This window comes from Chrysochloris asiatica, unplaced genomic scaffold (genome assembly GCF_000296735.1).
Source record: "Chrysochloris asiatica unplaced genomic scaffold, ChrAsi1.0 scaffold00112, whole genome shotgun sequence".
Taxonomy (NCBI): Eukaryota; Metazoa; Chordata; class Mammalia; order Afrosoricida; family Chrysochloridae; genus Chrysochloris; species Chrysochloris asiatica.
In genome coordinates, this window is record NW_006408630.1 from 5,326,023 (window position 1) to 5,343,704 (window position 17,682).

The following is a 17,682-nucleotide window of genomic DNA, read 5'->3' on the forward strand; positions in this document are numbered from 1 at the left end:
TCTGAGGTGGATAATTTCAACTTTAAAGGGCAAGCAGACCAGGCTGGAACATCTATAATAACAGAAGATACTTCTTGAAAGACCAGCAGGAAAAATCAAAAACAATAACAGCAGTCAGATTGACTACTATAAGAACAAGCAAGTTGATTGCCCAGGAGACATCAAGGCAAGCAGTAGGGTCCCCACAGGGCAAACCACTTCCAAGACTAAGACTCAAGGGGAATGCACGAGCAGGCATGTGGTCTGACGGTGACCACATTGGTCACCAATAAGGGGAAGTGGGGGAAAAACAGCAATGAAGTTGTGAGCTAAGTCCGACCATGTTCAATAGATGCCTGTCAACTTGGGTTGAGACTTGGTTGGCCAGCAGTATGGCAACACCTGGGGACTTCTGGGACCACAGACAGGGGCATGGTCACAGAGTACTAGAGTGGAGAGCTAAGTGTCCAAGTGATATGATGTGAGGGGAGATGCACAAAAACACCATACTTGCAGATAGTACCCTTTTGACCTGGCTTCAATGGCTGGATGATCAGAACTCAACTAGAAGAAGAAAGAAGAGGAAATAAAGAGCAATCCACTACAATTTGATGGATTTGACCTACACTTATGGATGTAGTAGCTTAAAAGAGGGAGCAAATCTTTACAGCGAGGATCATCCCCACGCCCTCCAGTACACAGAGTTGACAGGGATGGGCTACTTAGACATTGGCTACCCAAAATGAGGGAGGCTACAAAGGCAAAAGTGACTGGTTTACAAGCTTTCAAGAGGAAGTCTAGTTCCAGAGGGTGCGGGGGAAGGTAGAATCTCCATTGAGTTGTTTCCAACCTGTCTGGATGGGGCTGATGAAAGGAAATGGGGATAAGTCTCTTGTGGTTCAATAGTGAATAATTGCTATCAAGACTGACTGTGAGTATTGAAAGTGTAAAGGTAGATATTTTGTAACAAAAGGAGAGGAGTGGTTGATTTTGCAGGTTAGAAATCCCTGGAACCATCAAAGGAAAAGAGTGGAGTGTGGGACCCTATCCAGAGAAGCAGTGATGCCAGAGATAGAGGCAGAGATAATGACATGGAGAGATGAAGAGGCTGTGGACTCTGGATTCATGGATGGAATGGGGCTGTGTGCTGATGGCAGGGGGCAGGCTTAAAGGGTGTGTACTCTTTGGTTATTTGATGATGCATGGAGGGGATTATAATCATTGCAATGAAATGAAATACAATAGGATGAATGTAAAGTTGATGTTATCCGGTGTAGACTATCACTTATTCACAATACAAATGTAAAAAAAAAAAATTACAATTGCTGAAGTATTGGCACGTAAGTGGTTTTGTTGCCATTTATGTCTTTTTCTAACCATAGTTTTTGTAACTTCCACCAAACGGTTTTTTTCTTGGTGGGTCTGGGTAAAAGAAGGTGAGGGAAGATGCTGACAGGACTATATTATTCTACTGTGAGTGACTATTAATAGGGTTAACTGAGATTATAATGGAAATCTAATGAAGGGCTTGATCAAATCTGCTATCCTGCTGAGTATAAAAAGAGACAGCTTGGTGAAGAGATTTGATGGCACACTCCTTTACTTGACTAACCAAGCTCATCTCCATCTGACATCTGGTTCTTGGGACTTGAGCTGATGGCCTGACCTGATTTGCCTACTTCCACAACCTTGTGAATCAACAACTCAATTTGGGGTGAGTGAGAAAAATCCTACAGACTGACACCTGCTGTGGATTTGGGACTTCCCAGCCTCCACAACCATTGAGCCAGTTCCTTGATGGTTCATGAATTCCATGAAACATTTCAGTGAATTGTGTAAACCTGGGACCTGAGGGAAAATACTGAGGGGGTAATGGGTGTGGTGCTGTAGGTTAATGAGCTGGACTGCAAAGTTGGTTTGAACTGCTAGGTCGGCAGCTTAAGCTCACCAGCTGCTCCTCAGAAACCCTATGCAGGATTGCTGTGGGTCTGAACGGACTTGACAGCACTTAACAACAACGTGACACTTTAGAAAAGACATCTTAGGAACCAGCCTTGTGCTGATCCATCTAAATTAAGCTATTTTTGAAGTCATTATAAGAAGATAGGCTGAATGAGAAGTAAAGTCAGAGGGCAGCAAGAAGTCAACTCAGAGGGAGGCAAGCCTAGACATGTACAGCATAAACATTGAGACTTGATGGCATCATTTCAGAATCTGAATAAAGTCTGACATTTTCAGTCACATCATCCAAACATTTCCTGTTCCAGCAGATTTGAGTCACTGGCTATTTGTGGTCATTGGAAACCAAAAGAACTTTAAAGGAACATTTCCTCGTATAAATTGCACTACCTTTCAATTTATGCCAATACTTATTGTTTTTGTTGTTGTTAAGAGCTGCCATGGTCAATTCCAACTCACAGAAATCCTGTATAGGGTTTCCAAGGAATGGCTGCTGGGTTTGAACCGCTGACCTTGAGGTTAGCAGCCCATTACTTTGTTATGGCATTATGATACTATTTCTAGAGATGATGCATTATTGGTTGGTTTCTTCTTATTATTTCAGGACCAATGAAATTTTCTGGCCCAATCTTAGGAGAAAAGAAAAACTCTCTCTTGTCTACAATAATAGGATGGGCAAATAGCACTGTTAAAATATTCCTTGGTTTATCTTTAATTCCTTGGCTTATTTGATGCCAATGTCAGCCATAAGAAAACCTGGTGGTGCAACAACTAAGTGCTCAGCTACTAGCTGAAAAGTTATTTGTTTGAACATACTCGATGCCTCTGTATGTGTGTGTGTGTGTGGGGGGGGGTACGCTAGTGATCAGTTTCTGTAAAGATTACAGTGAAGAAAAGCAATTCTCCTCTGTCATATGGGTCCCTGTGTCAGAATCTACTCAATGACAACATCAGTGATGTTTTTCTCTCGTAATCTATCATGTGACTTCTGAATAGGGCTATGCCCCAGGTCTCACCTCTCATGGTAATTAAATCTCCTAGTGGTAACTGGTTACTTTTGTCCTTCCAAAATTGGGATTTAGGTAAAAAATAAATGTAACTAAAGAAAAAAGCTTAAAGACTATACAGGTTTTCTGCATTCACACCAGTAAAAGCAAGCATACTGTTGTTATTAAGTACCATTGAGCCAGTTCCAATTTAACTGCAACCCTGTATCGGATTACTAAGAAGCAGTTAGTAGGTTTGAACTGCCACCTTTGTGGTTACGGTCCAGTGCTGATCCTACAGCGCCACAATAGGAGTGCAAGCAAGCATATGTTGTTGTTGTTAGGTGCCGTTGAGTCAGTTCCGACTTGTAGCAACCCTGAATACAGTTTACAAGGAGCAGCCGGTGGATTAAAACTGCCAACCTTGCAGTTCAAAATGACCTTGCAGTCCAGTGCATTATCCTACAGCACCATGCCAGGGCTCTAAGCGAGCATATAGTTGGTTATGTGCCATGCAGTTGATTCTGACTCATACCGACCCTGCATAGAGTTTCCAAGGCTATAAATCTTTACAGCAACAGAAAGCCTCATCTTTCTTCCACAGAACAGCTGGTAGTTTCGAACTGCTGACCTTGAGGTGAACAGCCCAACTCAAAATACACACAGAGTGTTAACAAGGAAAGGAGTAACAGAAAGGTAGCCAGCCATATGCTTTCTGTTATTGGATCAAACAGGAATAAATTTACGGGTGAAGGATATCTATCTATCTATGAATTTTTGTATTTGAGATGTAAAAAAAATGTTGGCAGACTGATGGACAGACAATACAGTCAAAATTCTTAATGCTTTTTCATCTGATTATATAAAGACTTAAAAGACTAAGTGACTAAAATTTCTAGACACAACATGAGACAAAGCCAATATATAGGCAAGACTGAAAGGCTATTTATCTGTCATAGAAGAAATGCACAATAAAACAGAAAAAATACTCTTGTGTAAATTTTTTGGATTTGTGGTCCTGGTAAAACATTGGTATGAAAATAATATTCCTCTATCAAAATGTTAATCCACAATGGATCTGTAACCAGAACTGCTATATAGGAATTACGGTAAGAATGAGAGTTATTTAAGTAGAAATATAGACAGGACATATGGTGGATAGATAAATAGAAATGAGGGATCTTCAAAAGTTTCTCAAAAAATGATATTAAATGTTAAAAATAAAAAATATAGCCTTATTTCTATGCATAAGCCCCATCAAGGTCAAGAAACTATTGCAAGAGAAGATACCAGTCATTTAGCTGTGAGGTGCTGTGGGTTAATGCACTAGACTGTAAAGTCATTTGAACTGCAAGGTCGGCAGTTCAAGCTCACCAGCTACTTCTTGGAAACCCTATACAAGGTCGCTATGGGTCAGAATCGACTCAACAGCACTTAACAACAACAAACAACTGAGGGTGGTCCTGGTAATTCATCCATGTAAATGTATTCTTTTTTATATTATTAACTGAAGAAAAAAATGGATGTCTTTTAGAGATATTTTAAGATGAGGAAACAAAAAGAAGTAGGAGGAGCCACATCAGGACTGGGGGAAAGGGAGTGACTAGTGATTTCTCATGGAAACTCTGCTGAAATCTGTTCACTATGGAAACCTTTCTGGTGGTTATGTGCACGGAGTCGAGTCTGTTCCGACTCATAGTGACCCTGTACAGGGTTCCTGAGGCTGTAAATCTTTATGGGAGGAGAAAGCCTTATCTTTCTACCGCGGCCAGCTGGTAGTTTAGAACTGCTGACCATGAGGTTTGCAGCCCGACTTGTAACCACTATGTTACCAGATATGGAAACCCTGCTGGTATTTAAAATACAGATGGTATGGCTTCTAGCATCACAGCAACATGTAAGCAGTTGGAGTACAAGAAACTTAGCATCAACTTATATAAATCTTCTGATATTCTATGAGGACACATCACCTATTTGAATACAACCCAGTCTAATAATGAACAATCATCAGAAAAAACTAAATGGAGGGACATTCTACAGAATACATGACCAATGTTGTTGTTGTTGTTGTTAAGTGCCGTCGAGTCGGTCCGACCCATAGCGACCCTGTACAGGGTTTCCGAGGGTGTAAATCCTTACGGGAGTAGAAAGCCTCATCTTTCTCCCGCGGAGCAGCTGGTAGTTTCGAACCGCTGACCTTAAGGTTCGCAGCCCGATTCGTAACCACTACGCTACCAGAGCTCCTTTGTTAAGTGCCATCGAGTCGGTTCCGACCCATAGCGACCCTGTACAGGGTTTCTGAGGGTGTAAATCCTTACGGGAGTAGAAAGCCTCATCTTTCTCCCGCGGAGCGGCTGGTAGTTTGGAACCGCTGACCTTAAGGTTCGCAGCCCGATTCGTAACCACTACGCATGACCAATAGTATTGAAAATTGTGAGGGTTATGAGCTACAAGCAAAGAGAAACAGTCAGATTTAGGAGACTAAGGAGATATGATGAGTAAAGGCAATATCATTCTCCTGTTAAAGGACATAGGAACAGACAAAGAACATTGTGGAAACACTGACGACATCCAAAAAAATACCTTTAGTTTAATTATTACTATTGCATGAATGTTAATTTATTAGTTATAATAAATGTGCCATGGTTATATAACATTTAATGTTGGGCATACCAAGGCGAACAGTATAGAGAAATTCTCTGTACTATATTTGAACCCTCTGGAAATGTAAAGTCATTCCAAATAAAGTTATTAAATTTAATAATAGAGCTTGACAAGTCTGCCACATAAAAGACCAATCTTAAATGATTATTGCATTTCAACACACCAGGAATATTTAGTAAGAAAATGTAGTTGTCAAAAAGACAATTTTAGTAAACAGCCTATAAAGAATATAGAAAAAACTGAAATCATATGTAAAATATTTTATAAAGAGCTGTGGTAGTGTAGTGGATTATGAGCAGGGCTGCTAGCTGCAAGGTCTGGAGTTCGAATCTATTAGTTGCTATGCAGGAGAAAGAGGAGGCTTCTTGTTTCTGTAAAGGTTGACAATCTTGGAAACCCTATATGGAAATGACTCGTTGGCACACAACCACCATCAAGATATTATATACAGAAAAATCGAATAGACTACAGTCGACTAAAAATAGAGAAATATAAATGCTCAAGGATAAGAAGACTCAATATCATAAAAAGTAATTTCTCTTATAAATTTTTTATACTTTGCAATAAAAATCACATAAGGATTTCTCACGGAATTTGCCAACCTATTTCTGAGCAAATGAACAAAATATTTTTAAAAGCATAATAGCAAGAACACACCCAAAGCAGAACAAAATTACATGAAACTTCTCTGCACAAAGCTCCCAGGTGCTGTTAAGTGCCGTCAAGTCAGTTCTGACTCATAGCAACCTTGTATAAGGGTTTCTGAGGCACAGCTGGTGAGCTTGAACCACCAACCTTATAGTTTAAACCAACCTTGCAGTTTAGTGCACTAATTCACAGGGCCGTATCAGGACTCCAAGCTCCCAGTAATATAATGTAGTTTAAGTGCTTTGTTGTTGTTGTGATGTGCCGTGGAGTCGGTTCCGACTCATAGCGACCCTGTACAGGGTTTCCAAGGCTGCAAATCTTTATGGGAGCAGAAAGCCTCATCTTTCTCCCGCAGAACAGCTGGTGGTTTCGAACTGTTGACCTTAAGGTTCACAGCCTGATTCGTAACCACTACGCTACCAGAGCTCCTTTGACCTACAAGTTAGCAGACTTTATATATACATTAGTGGGGGAAAGAAAGATGCTGGGACACGACTGAATAATGAAAAATTTCATGCCACAGAAAAAGAGTTAATTTCCAGATGGAACAGAGATTTAGATACTTTTATGAAAGACAATATTTTTAAATAGACAAGTAGCAGGCAAATATCTGCTCATGTCATATCAACTCTCTTGTTATGACATTTTGCAGTTATTAAAATAGTAAAAATCTATTATCTGATTATTTCACCTATTAACAACATAGGTTTGGCAGTAACGAATGCTGTGGTGGAGATGACAAATGTAATGCTGGCTGGGATAGTTAAGGTTATATGTCAACTAGATGATGTGACAATTAGGAAATGATGTAATCTGAAAGTTATGTAATGACGTAACCTGCACTATAAAATGTAAAAGAATGACAAAATTGTGGTATATAAATTCCTACACAACTTTGGTAGAAGTTCAAATAAGTCATCTACTGTTTAAAACATTTTAATTCTACCCAATAAAGTTGAAAACATGAATATCTTAAGACAACACTATCATTCTTTTATAGAGTTAAAATAAACTTGCACTTTTACATAGGAGAACTGAACACAAGGTAAATATTCACCAATAAAAGACCAGGCAAAAAAGGTTGGCTGTGGCACTACAGGACAAGCACCAGGCTGATAACCACAAGGCTGCTGGTTCAAACCCATCAGTTGCTCCCTGGCAATACTAATAGGGTCACTATGAGATGCTATGTGGAGTAGACTCCACTTAGCAACAACAATTCTGCATTAGAATAATATACATCTATGAAAACAAATGACCTAATAAGCTATTAACATCAACATGAACGACTTCAAAACTTACCATTGTGCAGTTTTGCTTGCTTTAAAATGATATCAAGTCACAATAGGCAACACATAGTATGATTTATTGATATACGTTTAAAAACAGGTAAAAATAAGCAATTTATTAAGCAGGGAACTATATTCATGTGATAAAATTATAGATGAAAATAGTAAAATGAGTAACAAAATTTATGACAGTAGTTGTAATGCAAGGGAAGAATGGGGTGTAGTCAAGCATGAACATGGGGGGCTTTAAAAACATTGGAAATGTCACTTTTTAAAAACTGAGGGCCAGCCTTTGGTTGTTTAAATGAATACATATTCCTGAGTCTTTATGTGTACATCCTGCACCTCCCCCCACCATAAAAAAACAAACAGAGGGAATGGAAGCAAATACTGTTGAATGATGATGCATGGAGGAGACTGCAATCACTGCAATTAAATGAAGAGTGTAAAGCTGATGTTCTTCCATGTAATCTATTAATCAATTCACAATAAAAACTTAAAAAAAAATTTGAGGCCCAGAATGATGGGTGATAATTTAATATTTATTATTTACCTACACACAAAGTTACACATACACACACACGTCTCTCTCTATATATCTATATACATGTTATGGTGTAGCGAAACATTTAAAATGTCTCTTCTACCTTAGTCTTTGTAACTCCCACCAATAGACTCTGTGTTTTGATGGATCTGAGTAAGAGAAGGTAGGAGATGATGCTGATGGATTATATGATCCAGTTGTGAATGATGGCTAACAGAATTAATTGTGAAAACTTGGAACTCTAACATGAGTATTAAACAAACCATCTCAGAAACAGGAGGGAAGATCTAACTACCATCTTGGTTTGAAGTCTTTTTTTTTTTTTTTTCACATATACACAAACTTACAATGTTTCTTCTGCTACAACATAGCACACTATGTACACAGGTGTCACTTGGTCCTCTTGGCCTTAACTTGTGAGGATTAAAGAACAAGCACTAATTAGCACTCATATTCTTGCCACTTACTGTCATTGCAATACAGCGTTATGTCTCTGACACAGGAGACTCTTGTCTTTTGTCAGCACCCATGTAACTGTGCTGGCTAACTGGCTAATATGCAAGTAGGGCAGAACCGCAGACCTCTCACAATTTTATACAGAGTACTGCTTATGAAAGGAGTCCTGGAGAGGTGCTGTAGATTAATGCACTGGACTGTTAAGCTGGTTTGAACCCCAAGGTTGGTGGTTCAAGCTCACCAGCCATTCCTTGGAAACCCTATACAGGGTCGCTATGAGTGAGAACCAACTCAGTAGCACTTAACAACAACACATTGCTTATGCAAGGAGATATGAGGTAGAGTATAATATAGAGAAAAAAGGCCTGTATAAGTATTAGGGAAAATGGACTTTACTATTTGTTTAGACACAAAATATGAATGAGATCTAGGACAGCTATTTCTCTTCTCTTGTCTCTGTTTCCTTATCTATATAATGAAGGGTTAAATGATACAGTCTCTAAAGGTAATTAGGATAGTTTCTAGTTCTCTGAGTCTAAAATTATGGATGTAAGCAGAAAAGAAAAAAAGCAAACAAATGAAATGGAGAGCCACACAGAAAGAAGTAATGTGACAAAATATAGCTAGGTTAAAGATACAAATTGTAATGACAGCAAGTAAAAAGTTTATTTCATCTGTAATGAAATATTTATGTATAATATACCATAAAATGAAAACTCTCTTTTAACACTATATATCAAAGAGAAAACAAAGAATCTTCCAGTGAAGCTCAAGTAAAATATTTTGATCATATACAAATGTCATTGAACTGAAAAATTTTCAAGAAGACCACCCAACCTTGACAAGTGAATTCACATGGGATTCAAAGGGTAATATTTGTATGCCATACAGTAGGTGGTCTTTTGCGTGGGTGAAATACTCCAGCTGAGTTTGGTTCATGAATGCTTTGAGGAGAATTATGATGAATTCCTACCTGGCAAGGCATGCTAGTCTAAATTTCTAATTCTGGCATTTTGAACCTTATTTGTTCTTCTTGATGAAATAATCTCCGTGTGTATATTACTATGTATGTTTCTAGGTAGTACTACATACTATGGCTATAGTTTAATGTTCTTTTGTTTTGTTTTGTTTTTAACAGCTCATTGTTTGTTTTATTGATTAGACTGTCAGGATACTTAAATATAAAAATTTTTAGCACAATTCTGGCATAGCTGTATTACCTGACTTGACTTTAACTCTCGATTCCTCATTTAAAATGGTGTTTGAGTACTTGGTTGCTAACTTAAAGGTTGATGGGGTTCAAGTTTACCCAAAGGCACCTTGGAAGTAAAGCCTGGTGATGTATTTCCCAAAGATCAGTCATTAAGAACTACAGGGAATACATATCTACTCTGCAACACACGATCACCATGGGTAGGAATCAATTTGACAGTACCTGGTTACTTGTTTATCACTTCAGTTTATATGCACTTTTATCCTAAGTTACTGAAAAATTATTTTCAGAAGTGAGGTATATATTAGATATGTACACGTACGTCTTCTTTGATTTTAAATAAAACAGCTTAAATAGGACTGTCAATGTCCTAGATCATCAGAACAAATACCTGTTATCACTAAGTTGATTTTAACTCATAGCAACAATAGAGAACAGAGACTACTTTTGGATACTATAGGATCTCCTAGACTGTAAATCTTTCTCCCACAAAGCTTCTGGTGAGTTCGAACTAACTACTTTTCAGTTAGCTGCTGAGCACTGTGCCAACAAGGCTTCTGTATCAGAATTCTTGTTAAATGCTGTCAAGTCAGTTCCAACTTAGAGCGACACCTTATAAGGTTCCCAAGGAACCGTTGGTGGGTTTGAACCGCTGACCTTATGGCTAGCAGTCCAGTGCTTATCCTACAGCACTACATCAGGACTCCTCAATAGAATAAAAGAAGTCATTTAAAATTACTTCATCAAATTGAAGTAATAAGAAAAGTAGTAATAGATACACTGTGTTAGTATTTAAAATATAATGACTTACTTGCATATGTCATCTTCTGGGTCTTCAAGCCCAAATCTTTCATCAAATGTTAGTTGTATCCATACATTCTCTTCTGCTGCTACTAATCTCCATACCAAGAGCATATTTCTTGGGTAAGTATGAGGGAACCGCGGACTGTGAATACTTCCATTAGTAGACACAGTAATAATTCTCTCATGCTGGGGATCTTGTACTCCTAAAGCAAAAATATACATAGAGACATACATTTAGAACTAACATTTCAAAATTATGTGTTTCAAAACCTTTTAATCATTCACAGTTTTCTCCAAGCAAGTGTTGGGTGGGCATTGTTGTTGTTGTTAAGTGCTGTCAAATCAGTTCCGACCCATAACAACCATGAACAGGGTTTCCGAGGCTGGAAATCTTTACAGGAGCAGACTGTCTCATCTTTCTCCCACGGAGCTGCTTGTAGTTTCAAACTGGTGAGCTTGTGATTCACAACCTGATTCGTAAACACTACTCTACCAGAGCTCCTTATATAACATAAATTAAGTATGACGCTTTTCAGAATTTATCTATCAGAAAAGAGTGCTCTGCATTATTGAACAGAAACCTGTATATATCTGTATTTTAAAGATCATAGAAAATTAGTCTTTTAAAATCTTATTTCTAAAATGTCAACTATCAACTATTTTGGATTTCTAAGAATTGCAATGTTGGTAGTTCAAACCCACTAGCCACTCCTCAGAAACCCGGTATGGGGTTGCTATGAGTAGGAACTGACTCAACGACACTTAACAACAACAACAACAATAATAAAGTCATTATAAGGATGGGTATGGCCCTAATCTACAAGAGTGCTCAAATATGAATCAAATGAGAATTAAAAGAAACTTGACATAAGTCCACTGAAAATATTTACAGTGAGTTATTTACAAATAAGCATTAATTACATATATTTAAAGGCAAAATATCAAAGGTCTTACGATAATTGAGGAATGAGAAATTTAAGGATGAAAGAGGCAGAAGTGGAGTAATGTAAGAGAAAGTTTTCAGCCATATTTCAGTGATCTCTGAAGTGTCAATTAGCACACCATACCACGTAACATTTATAGCCTTTTTTACTAGCATTTTGTTAATAATGCTTTAGAAACTGAGCTGAGAAAATCATCTTGGTAAGAATTCACAAATTTGGACCAAAATTTTTCTAAAAGTGTATCCAAAATTCTTACAAACTACAATTACTCAATGACCTCAACTTTGTTTCTTAAGAATAATGAGAAAAAAATAATTATGTCAATGTCCTGTATAAAAAAAAAAAATCAATGATATGAGAAATGCTGCAGGATTTCTCAGTGCCTTAAAATGTTAGTATGAATTTTAAGTCTCTAAGAGGAGAATGTGGACTCCTGCTGTGGTACTGTAAGATCAGCACTGGACTATGAACCACAATGTTGGCAGTTCAAACCCACCAGCTGCTCCTCAGAAACCCTACACAGAGTCGCTATGAGTCAGAACTGACTAGACGGTGTTAACAACAAGAGAACAATGTAGCATGAAACAGTTTTCAAGTTTATTAAGCATGAAGTCTTTATACATTTGGAAAATGCTAAAATGTTTTTCTTTTGATTATAGTTTTTGAGGGAGAGTGAGATGGTAGAGTAAATTTGCCTTGCTGAAAAGAAAGTGTACTTAAACACACCCACTTGTGAGTTAAGAGTACAGTAAAAACCCATAAATGATCTGAGGAGGCTTCAAGAAGCTTGTGGAAATATGAAATTAAACGATAATTTTAAAAATCTGATATACTAAAATTTAACATTTGCCTCCTTTTCTCAAAAAAAAAAAAAAAAAGTGGCTTATATCTAAGGCACACTTTACAAATATAGCAGGGTTTATTTTCATATATAGTCAAGGAAAATGCATAGTTGTTATTGATAAGTGCAGTTGAGTCAATTTGGACTCTTAGTCAATTAGCAACCCTGTATAGGGTTTCCAAGTAGCTGCTTTTGGGTTTGAACTGCCGACTTTGTGGTTCACAGTCCAATGCTGATCATAGTAATTAAAAATTCTGAATTCTATCTTTATGCCTTCACTTTAAAGATCTCATGGCTACACTGTATATACTTAAGTTGTGTTTACATCTTCTTTTTTCCTTTATAATTCACAATTCCATTAGACTATAATTAAAACATAAATTAGAAGCTGAAAATCCTAGCCTTATTTGTGGCACAAGAATTGTAAATTTTCTTTTACGCTAAATTACTGCTTCCAAAAATTCAACACAAACTGTAGTCAGGTTTGCCACCAAGCACATGATTTACAGATGACTGTCAAAGTTTTATGTAAATTCCAAACAACTATACTTAAAAAGAGAAAAAAACAAAGCTTAAACATTAAGCACTATCAAATTAATACTTTAAACTTACAGTTTTGTTGATTTAAAAGTAATCTTTACAAACACATAAATTCACTAGTATATTAAGTAATGAGACACATACATATATATTTTGTGACTATTCTGTTGAATGTTTGTTTTGATCCAATGGATAGTATACTCAAAGACAATATCATTTAAAACAAGTGTTAGTGATAAAGTCACTAAAATGTTGACAGTATGTTCCTTGTAATGTATCCTAAATAAGACTAAATCTTGTTATCTTAGATGAATAACTTTAAATGATTAAATATCATTTTATGTTACTGTGCCCAATCCCTATTAAGGTAGAACTACTGGGGAGGGGAGGGAATGAACTCAAAATCTAAATTTATAGGACAATAATGGAGCTAACTAATACAAATATCAGTGCTGACTATATGTATACATATATGCTTAGTATCAAAATCAAAGTACTTTCATAAAATTTGCCCTGCAAACTCTTGTTTTACTAAAAGTTTGTTCATTATGAGCTAAAAAAGAGAATGGGAGTAAAACAATAAGAAATAATTATGGGTTTTGAAAATATTGTATAATTAATAAACAGTACTATAAAAAGGGAGTCCTGGTGTGGCACTGTGGACTAATGCGTCAGACTGCAATGTCATTGGGAACTGTAAGGTGGGTGGTTCAAGCTTACCAGCTTCTCCTTGGAAACCCTATACCAGTTCGCTATGGGTTGGAATTGACTCAATGGCACTTAACAACAACAACTATAAAAAGAGTCCTGGTGTGATGCTATAAGATAAGGCGGTACTGTTATCCACAAGGTCTGTGGTTCAAATCTACCTGCTACTTCTTGGAAACTCTATAGAAGGGCACTATGAGTTGTAACCAATTCAATGGCACTTAACACCACCACAACATAAAAGATATTTCTGCATAATAAATAACTCAAAAAGAAAGATGAATCATCCAAGTCTTTCTTAATGTTGATTTTTTACATTGAATTTAGAAGAAAGACCTGTAGTAATAAGGATTGGTCTCCAAACTTGGGGGTTTGTTTAGGGGTTCTGAAAAATTCTGGTGCCTAGTTTCCCACAGGCAAGTCCCTTTGTAGCAGCATGTCACCCCATAAGATATCCTGTGAGATTTTTATGATGTGTTTACTTCCAAGTATATTATTTCAAGTATGTGTAAAACCACATGCCTTAAAGTAACAGTTGTATCCATTTCCAATCCTTGTTGTTGTTGTTGTTACGTGCCGTTGAGTCGGTTCCGACCCATAGCGACCCTGTACAGGGTTTCCGAGGGTGTAAATCCTTACGGGAGTAGAAAGCCTCATCTTTCTCCCGCGGAGCAGCTGGTAGTTTCGAACCACTGACCTTTAGGTTCGCAGCCCGATTCGTAACCACTACGCTACCAGAGCTCCTTTCCTTACTTAATATATATTCTCACTGGTCTTATTAGTGACTTTCTTTGCTCACTGTCTATTTTTTTGTGTCTGTTATAAATCTTCTTTATGCAGATCTTTCTTATATGTCTATTTCATTCTCATTAACTCTCAATTAAGAAAGTTCACTTTTAATCTTCGAATACTCTCTCTGGATGAGTACATAACAGTTCCTTGAACTGTTACCGTTATTCCCAGAAAATCCAAAATAATCTCATTTAATCTTAATTGCTTCTGTAAAGAGAAGAGCTATTTGAAAGCTAAAGCCCCAACAAATCTTTATCAAGTCTCTCCATAGATTCTACACACAAAAAAAGTATCCCGTTTATATACTTAATATTTCAAATTTTAATTACTGATTTAAAAGTATTATAATAGAAAATCTTTGTTCTAGTTTTTATTTTACTATTGAATATATCATTTTAAAAACAATTAGCAAAATTAAACAAACAGTAAGGCTAGCACTGTTTACCTCAAACTGTTTATGAATGACAAAAATATATTTTTCCAAAGGAAAAATAAGTGAGGGGATTGCTAGACTAGGTAAACCACAAACATAATTTTATCATTAAGATATTCTCAAATGAAGCTCTTGAACTTACACTAGAAGAGAATCATTTGATTACTTAAAATGAATATTTACCAGTTATATTATGAGAAGCTATTATGTTTCAGAAAGTTTTTTTTATGTATTTGGGACCTCGCAAACAAATCAAAGAGCCTCGTCCTCTTAGAAAATCTGAATAGGTTTTCTGAGGCTGTGAAACTTTACGGGAGCAGAAAGCTTCATCTTTCTCCTGCATAACAGCTGGTAGTTTTGAACTGCTGACCTTGAGGTCAGCAGCCTGACTCATATCCACTATGCTACCAGTCCTCTTTAAATTAGGTATACTAGTAAACTAACATTCAACTATCAAAACCCAGTTCCAATGTTCCCTCTTTTTAAAAAACAAAAAAACAAAACCTTGATTCCTTGTTATACATTCCTTAAGGAGTGAACACTTTTAACTATAATATATAATATATCGGTTAGCCTTTCTTCTTTTCTATATCAGTATGATTTTCAATTAGACAAAAGCATTGTAGTTCATAACCAGTGTCTAGTTCTGCAACTGGTACACGTTATTGTTAAATGCCATCAAGTCAGCTCCTATTCAAGTGACCCTGTATATCGTTTCAGTGGAGCAGATGGTGGATTTGAATCGCTGACCCTGCAGTTAGCAGTGCGGTGTTTATCTACAGCCCTATACCAGGACCCCAACTGGTACACAGCAGTACCTAAAAAATATTGATAGTTTAAAGAAATCGGGTAGCCTAGAGCATTGTTGTTGTTAAGTGCCTTTGAGTCAGTTCCAACTCATAATAACCTTGTATAGGGTTTCCATGGAGCAGCTGGTAGACTTGAACTGCTGATCTTGTTGTTCAAAGTCCAGTGCTGGTCCACACCAGGAGTCCAGCCTAGAGCACAGTAGAAAGCATTTTATATACTATTTTAAAACTTTATCCTTCATTTTTAGGTTTCCGGAGATTTTATGGTAAGACTAGAAAGACTTTGCCATTGTTATATCCCTTACCCAATTAAAAAAATATAATAATAACACTAACAAAAACAAATTCTGACCATGGTAACCCCATGTGTGGGCAGCAGAACTACTCCATAGAGTTTTCAAGATTATGACCTTTCAGAATTAGATCATCAGGCATGTCTTCCAAGGGATGTCTGAGTAGTTTCAAATCCCCAACCATTCAGTTATATGAGAAAAATTAAATGTTTGTATCACCCAGGGATAACATACTCACAAATTAAAGCCCCTTCATTAAAAAATGTTATCTTATTCAAAGGTCATCCATTATAACCTAACTATATAAACTTATTAGCTAAAAATGATAGGTATTAGAGTATTCATTATTGCGATTTGCTAATTTTTTAATATGCTTAGTTTTCTGAACAAATAGAACATGTCTTATAGTTTCACAACACTGCAAATGCCACAATTATAGTCATCAGTTTAAACAAACTCTGAAATATGAATCTATGACTGACACACTCTGCTTTTTTAGGCAAGTCACTTGATAATTTGAGTTTATTTTTTATAAACTGAAGATATGTACAAGTTATTTTAAAGTTCAAATAAAATGATAATTGTATGAAATCACCACTTTGATAATCACAAATCAGTACACAAGTGAAGGAGAAACATAATTTTCCATCTAATTCAAATGCATTGAGGTCACTAACAGGTATAAGCTTTTCGTGATGTCAGTGAATAAGATATAATGTAAAATTGCTCATATGTATGAGAATTCTAACTTCACAGAAATGAAATCCATTAAGCAAGAATCAGTGATTCTTAGACAATGGTTTCAAGTATCAGATTCTCTTCTATCAGTTTGTTAGAACTGAGAGTAAGAGCAACATTGCAAAAAATTTACCATTTCCTTGATCTGATTTTGTGCCTTCAAGTGAATTCTAACTCATAGCAAGTGACTTCCAAGAAGTGGCTGGTGGGTTTGAACCATTAACCTTGGGATTAGCAGTCTGGTGCTTATCCTATAGCACCATTACCATTAAAAAATGGCTTGACATTCTTCTGAACCTAATTAGAAGCACAAAAATTCAGTGTTTGGCTTCTTCTTTATGTGCAATAGTAAGAAATATGGGAAATAAAATAGACAGCAAAACTTCCATATGCAATGACGGAAAGTTGTATAGTGAGTTTCTCCCAGCAACCCTGGCATCATTGCAAGACAGCTAGTCAGTAAAGTAAAGGTTGGATTGACCTCATCAAGTAGTATGCTTGGAAAATCAATGTAAGTCTATTTCCCCTGTCATAGGCATTACCCCAATGTAGGCCAAATCAATGTGAACTCAAGGGTTTTTGTTCAACAGGTGGGGGTGGGAAGATCTCACTAACTTTGGAGAGCAGTGAGGTCCAGAAATACAACAGCCATTTTACTATCTTAATGGAAGCCAATCTGATAAAAAGTCATTGCAGAAAAGTAGACCAATATACAATTAAAGAATGGAGCTAGATCCCAGATATAACTGCACAACAAACTCACCCCATCTTTGGACTCTTCAATTACATGAATAAATCAATCACTCTTACAGATTTTTCCAATGAGAGCTAGAACTCTTTTATATTTGTCACTGAAATCATTGTAGTTAAAGTGAACATCTATTTTAATTTGCATAATGTAGCCTTTGATTAGGACTGTTATCCTGGTACATTTATTATTACTATCCCTTTACTCCTCAAAATATCCTAGTTTTTATCTTAAAGCATATAGCAAATACGATCAATAAAATTCTTCAGATATTGAGAAAGACATGTAATGTAA

General features: G+C 36.6%; 1 protein-coding gene across 1 annotated transcript in view; it reads right to left on the reverse strand.

The window, feature by feature from the left end:
• Nucleotides 1–17,682, reverse strand: part of PDGFC (platelet derived growth factor C) — a 355,850-nt gene that overhangs the window by 172,591 nt on the left and 165,577 nt on the right. The window contains exon 2 of the mRNA XM_006867913.1: nt 10,550–10,745. Coding sequence (XP_006867975.1) covers nt 10,550–10,745 — 196 coding nt within the window. The remainder of the gene's footprint in view (nt 1–10,549; nt 10,746–17,682) is intronic.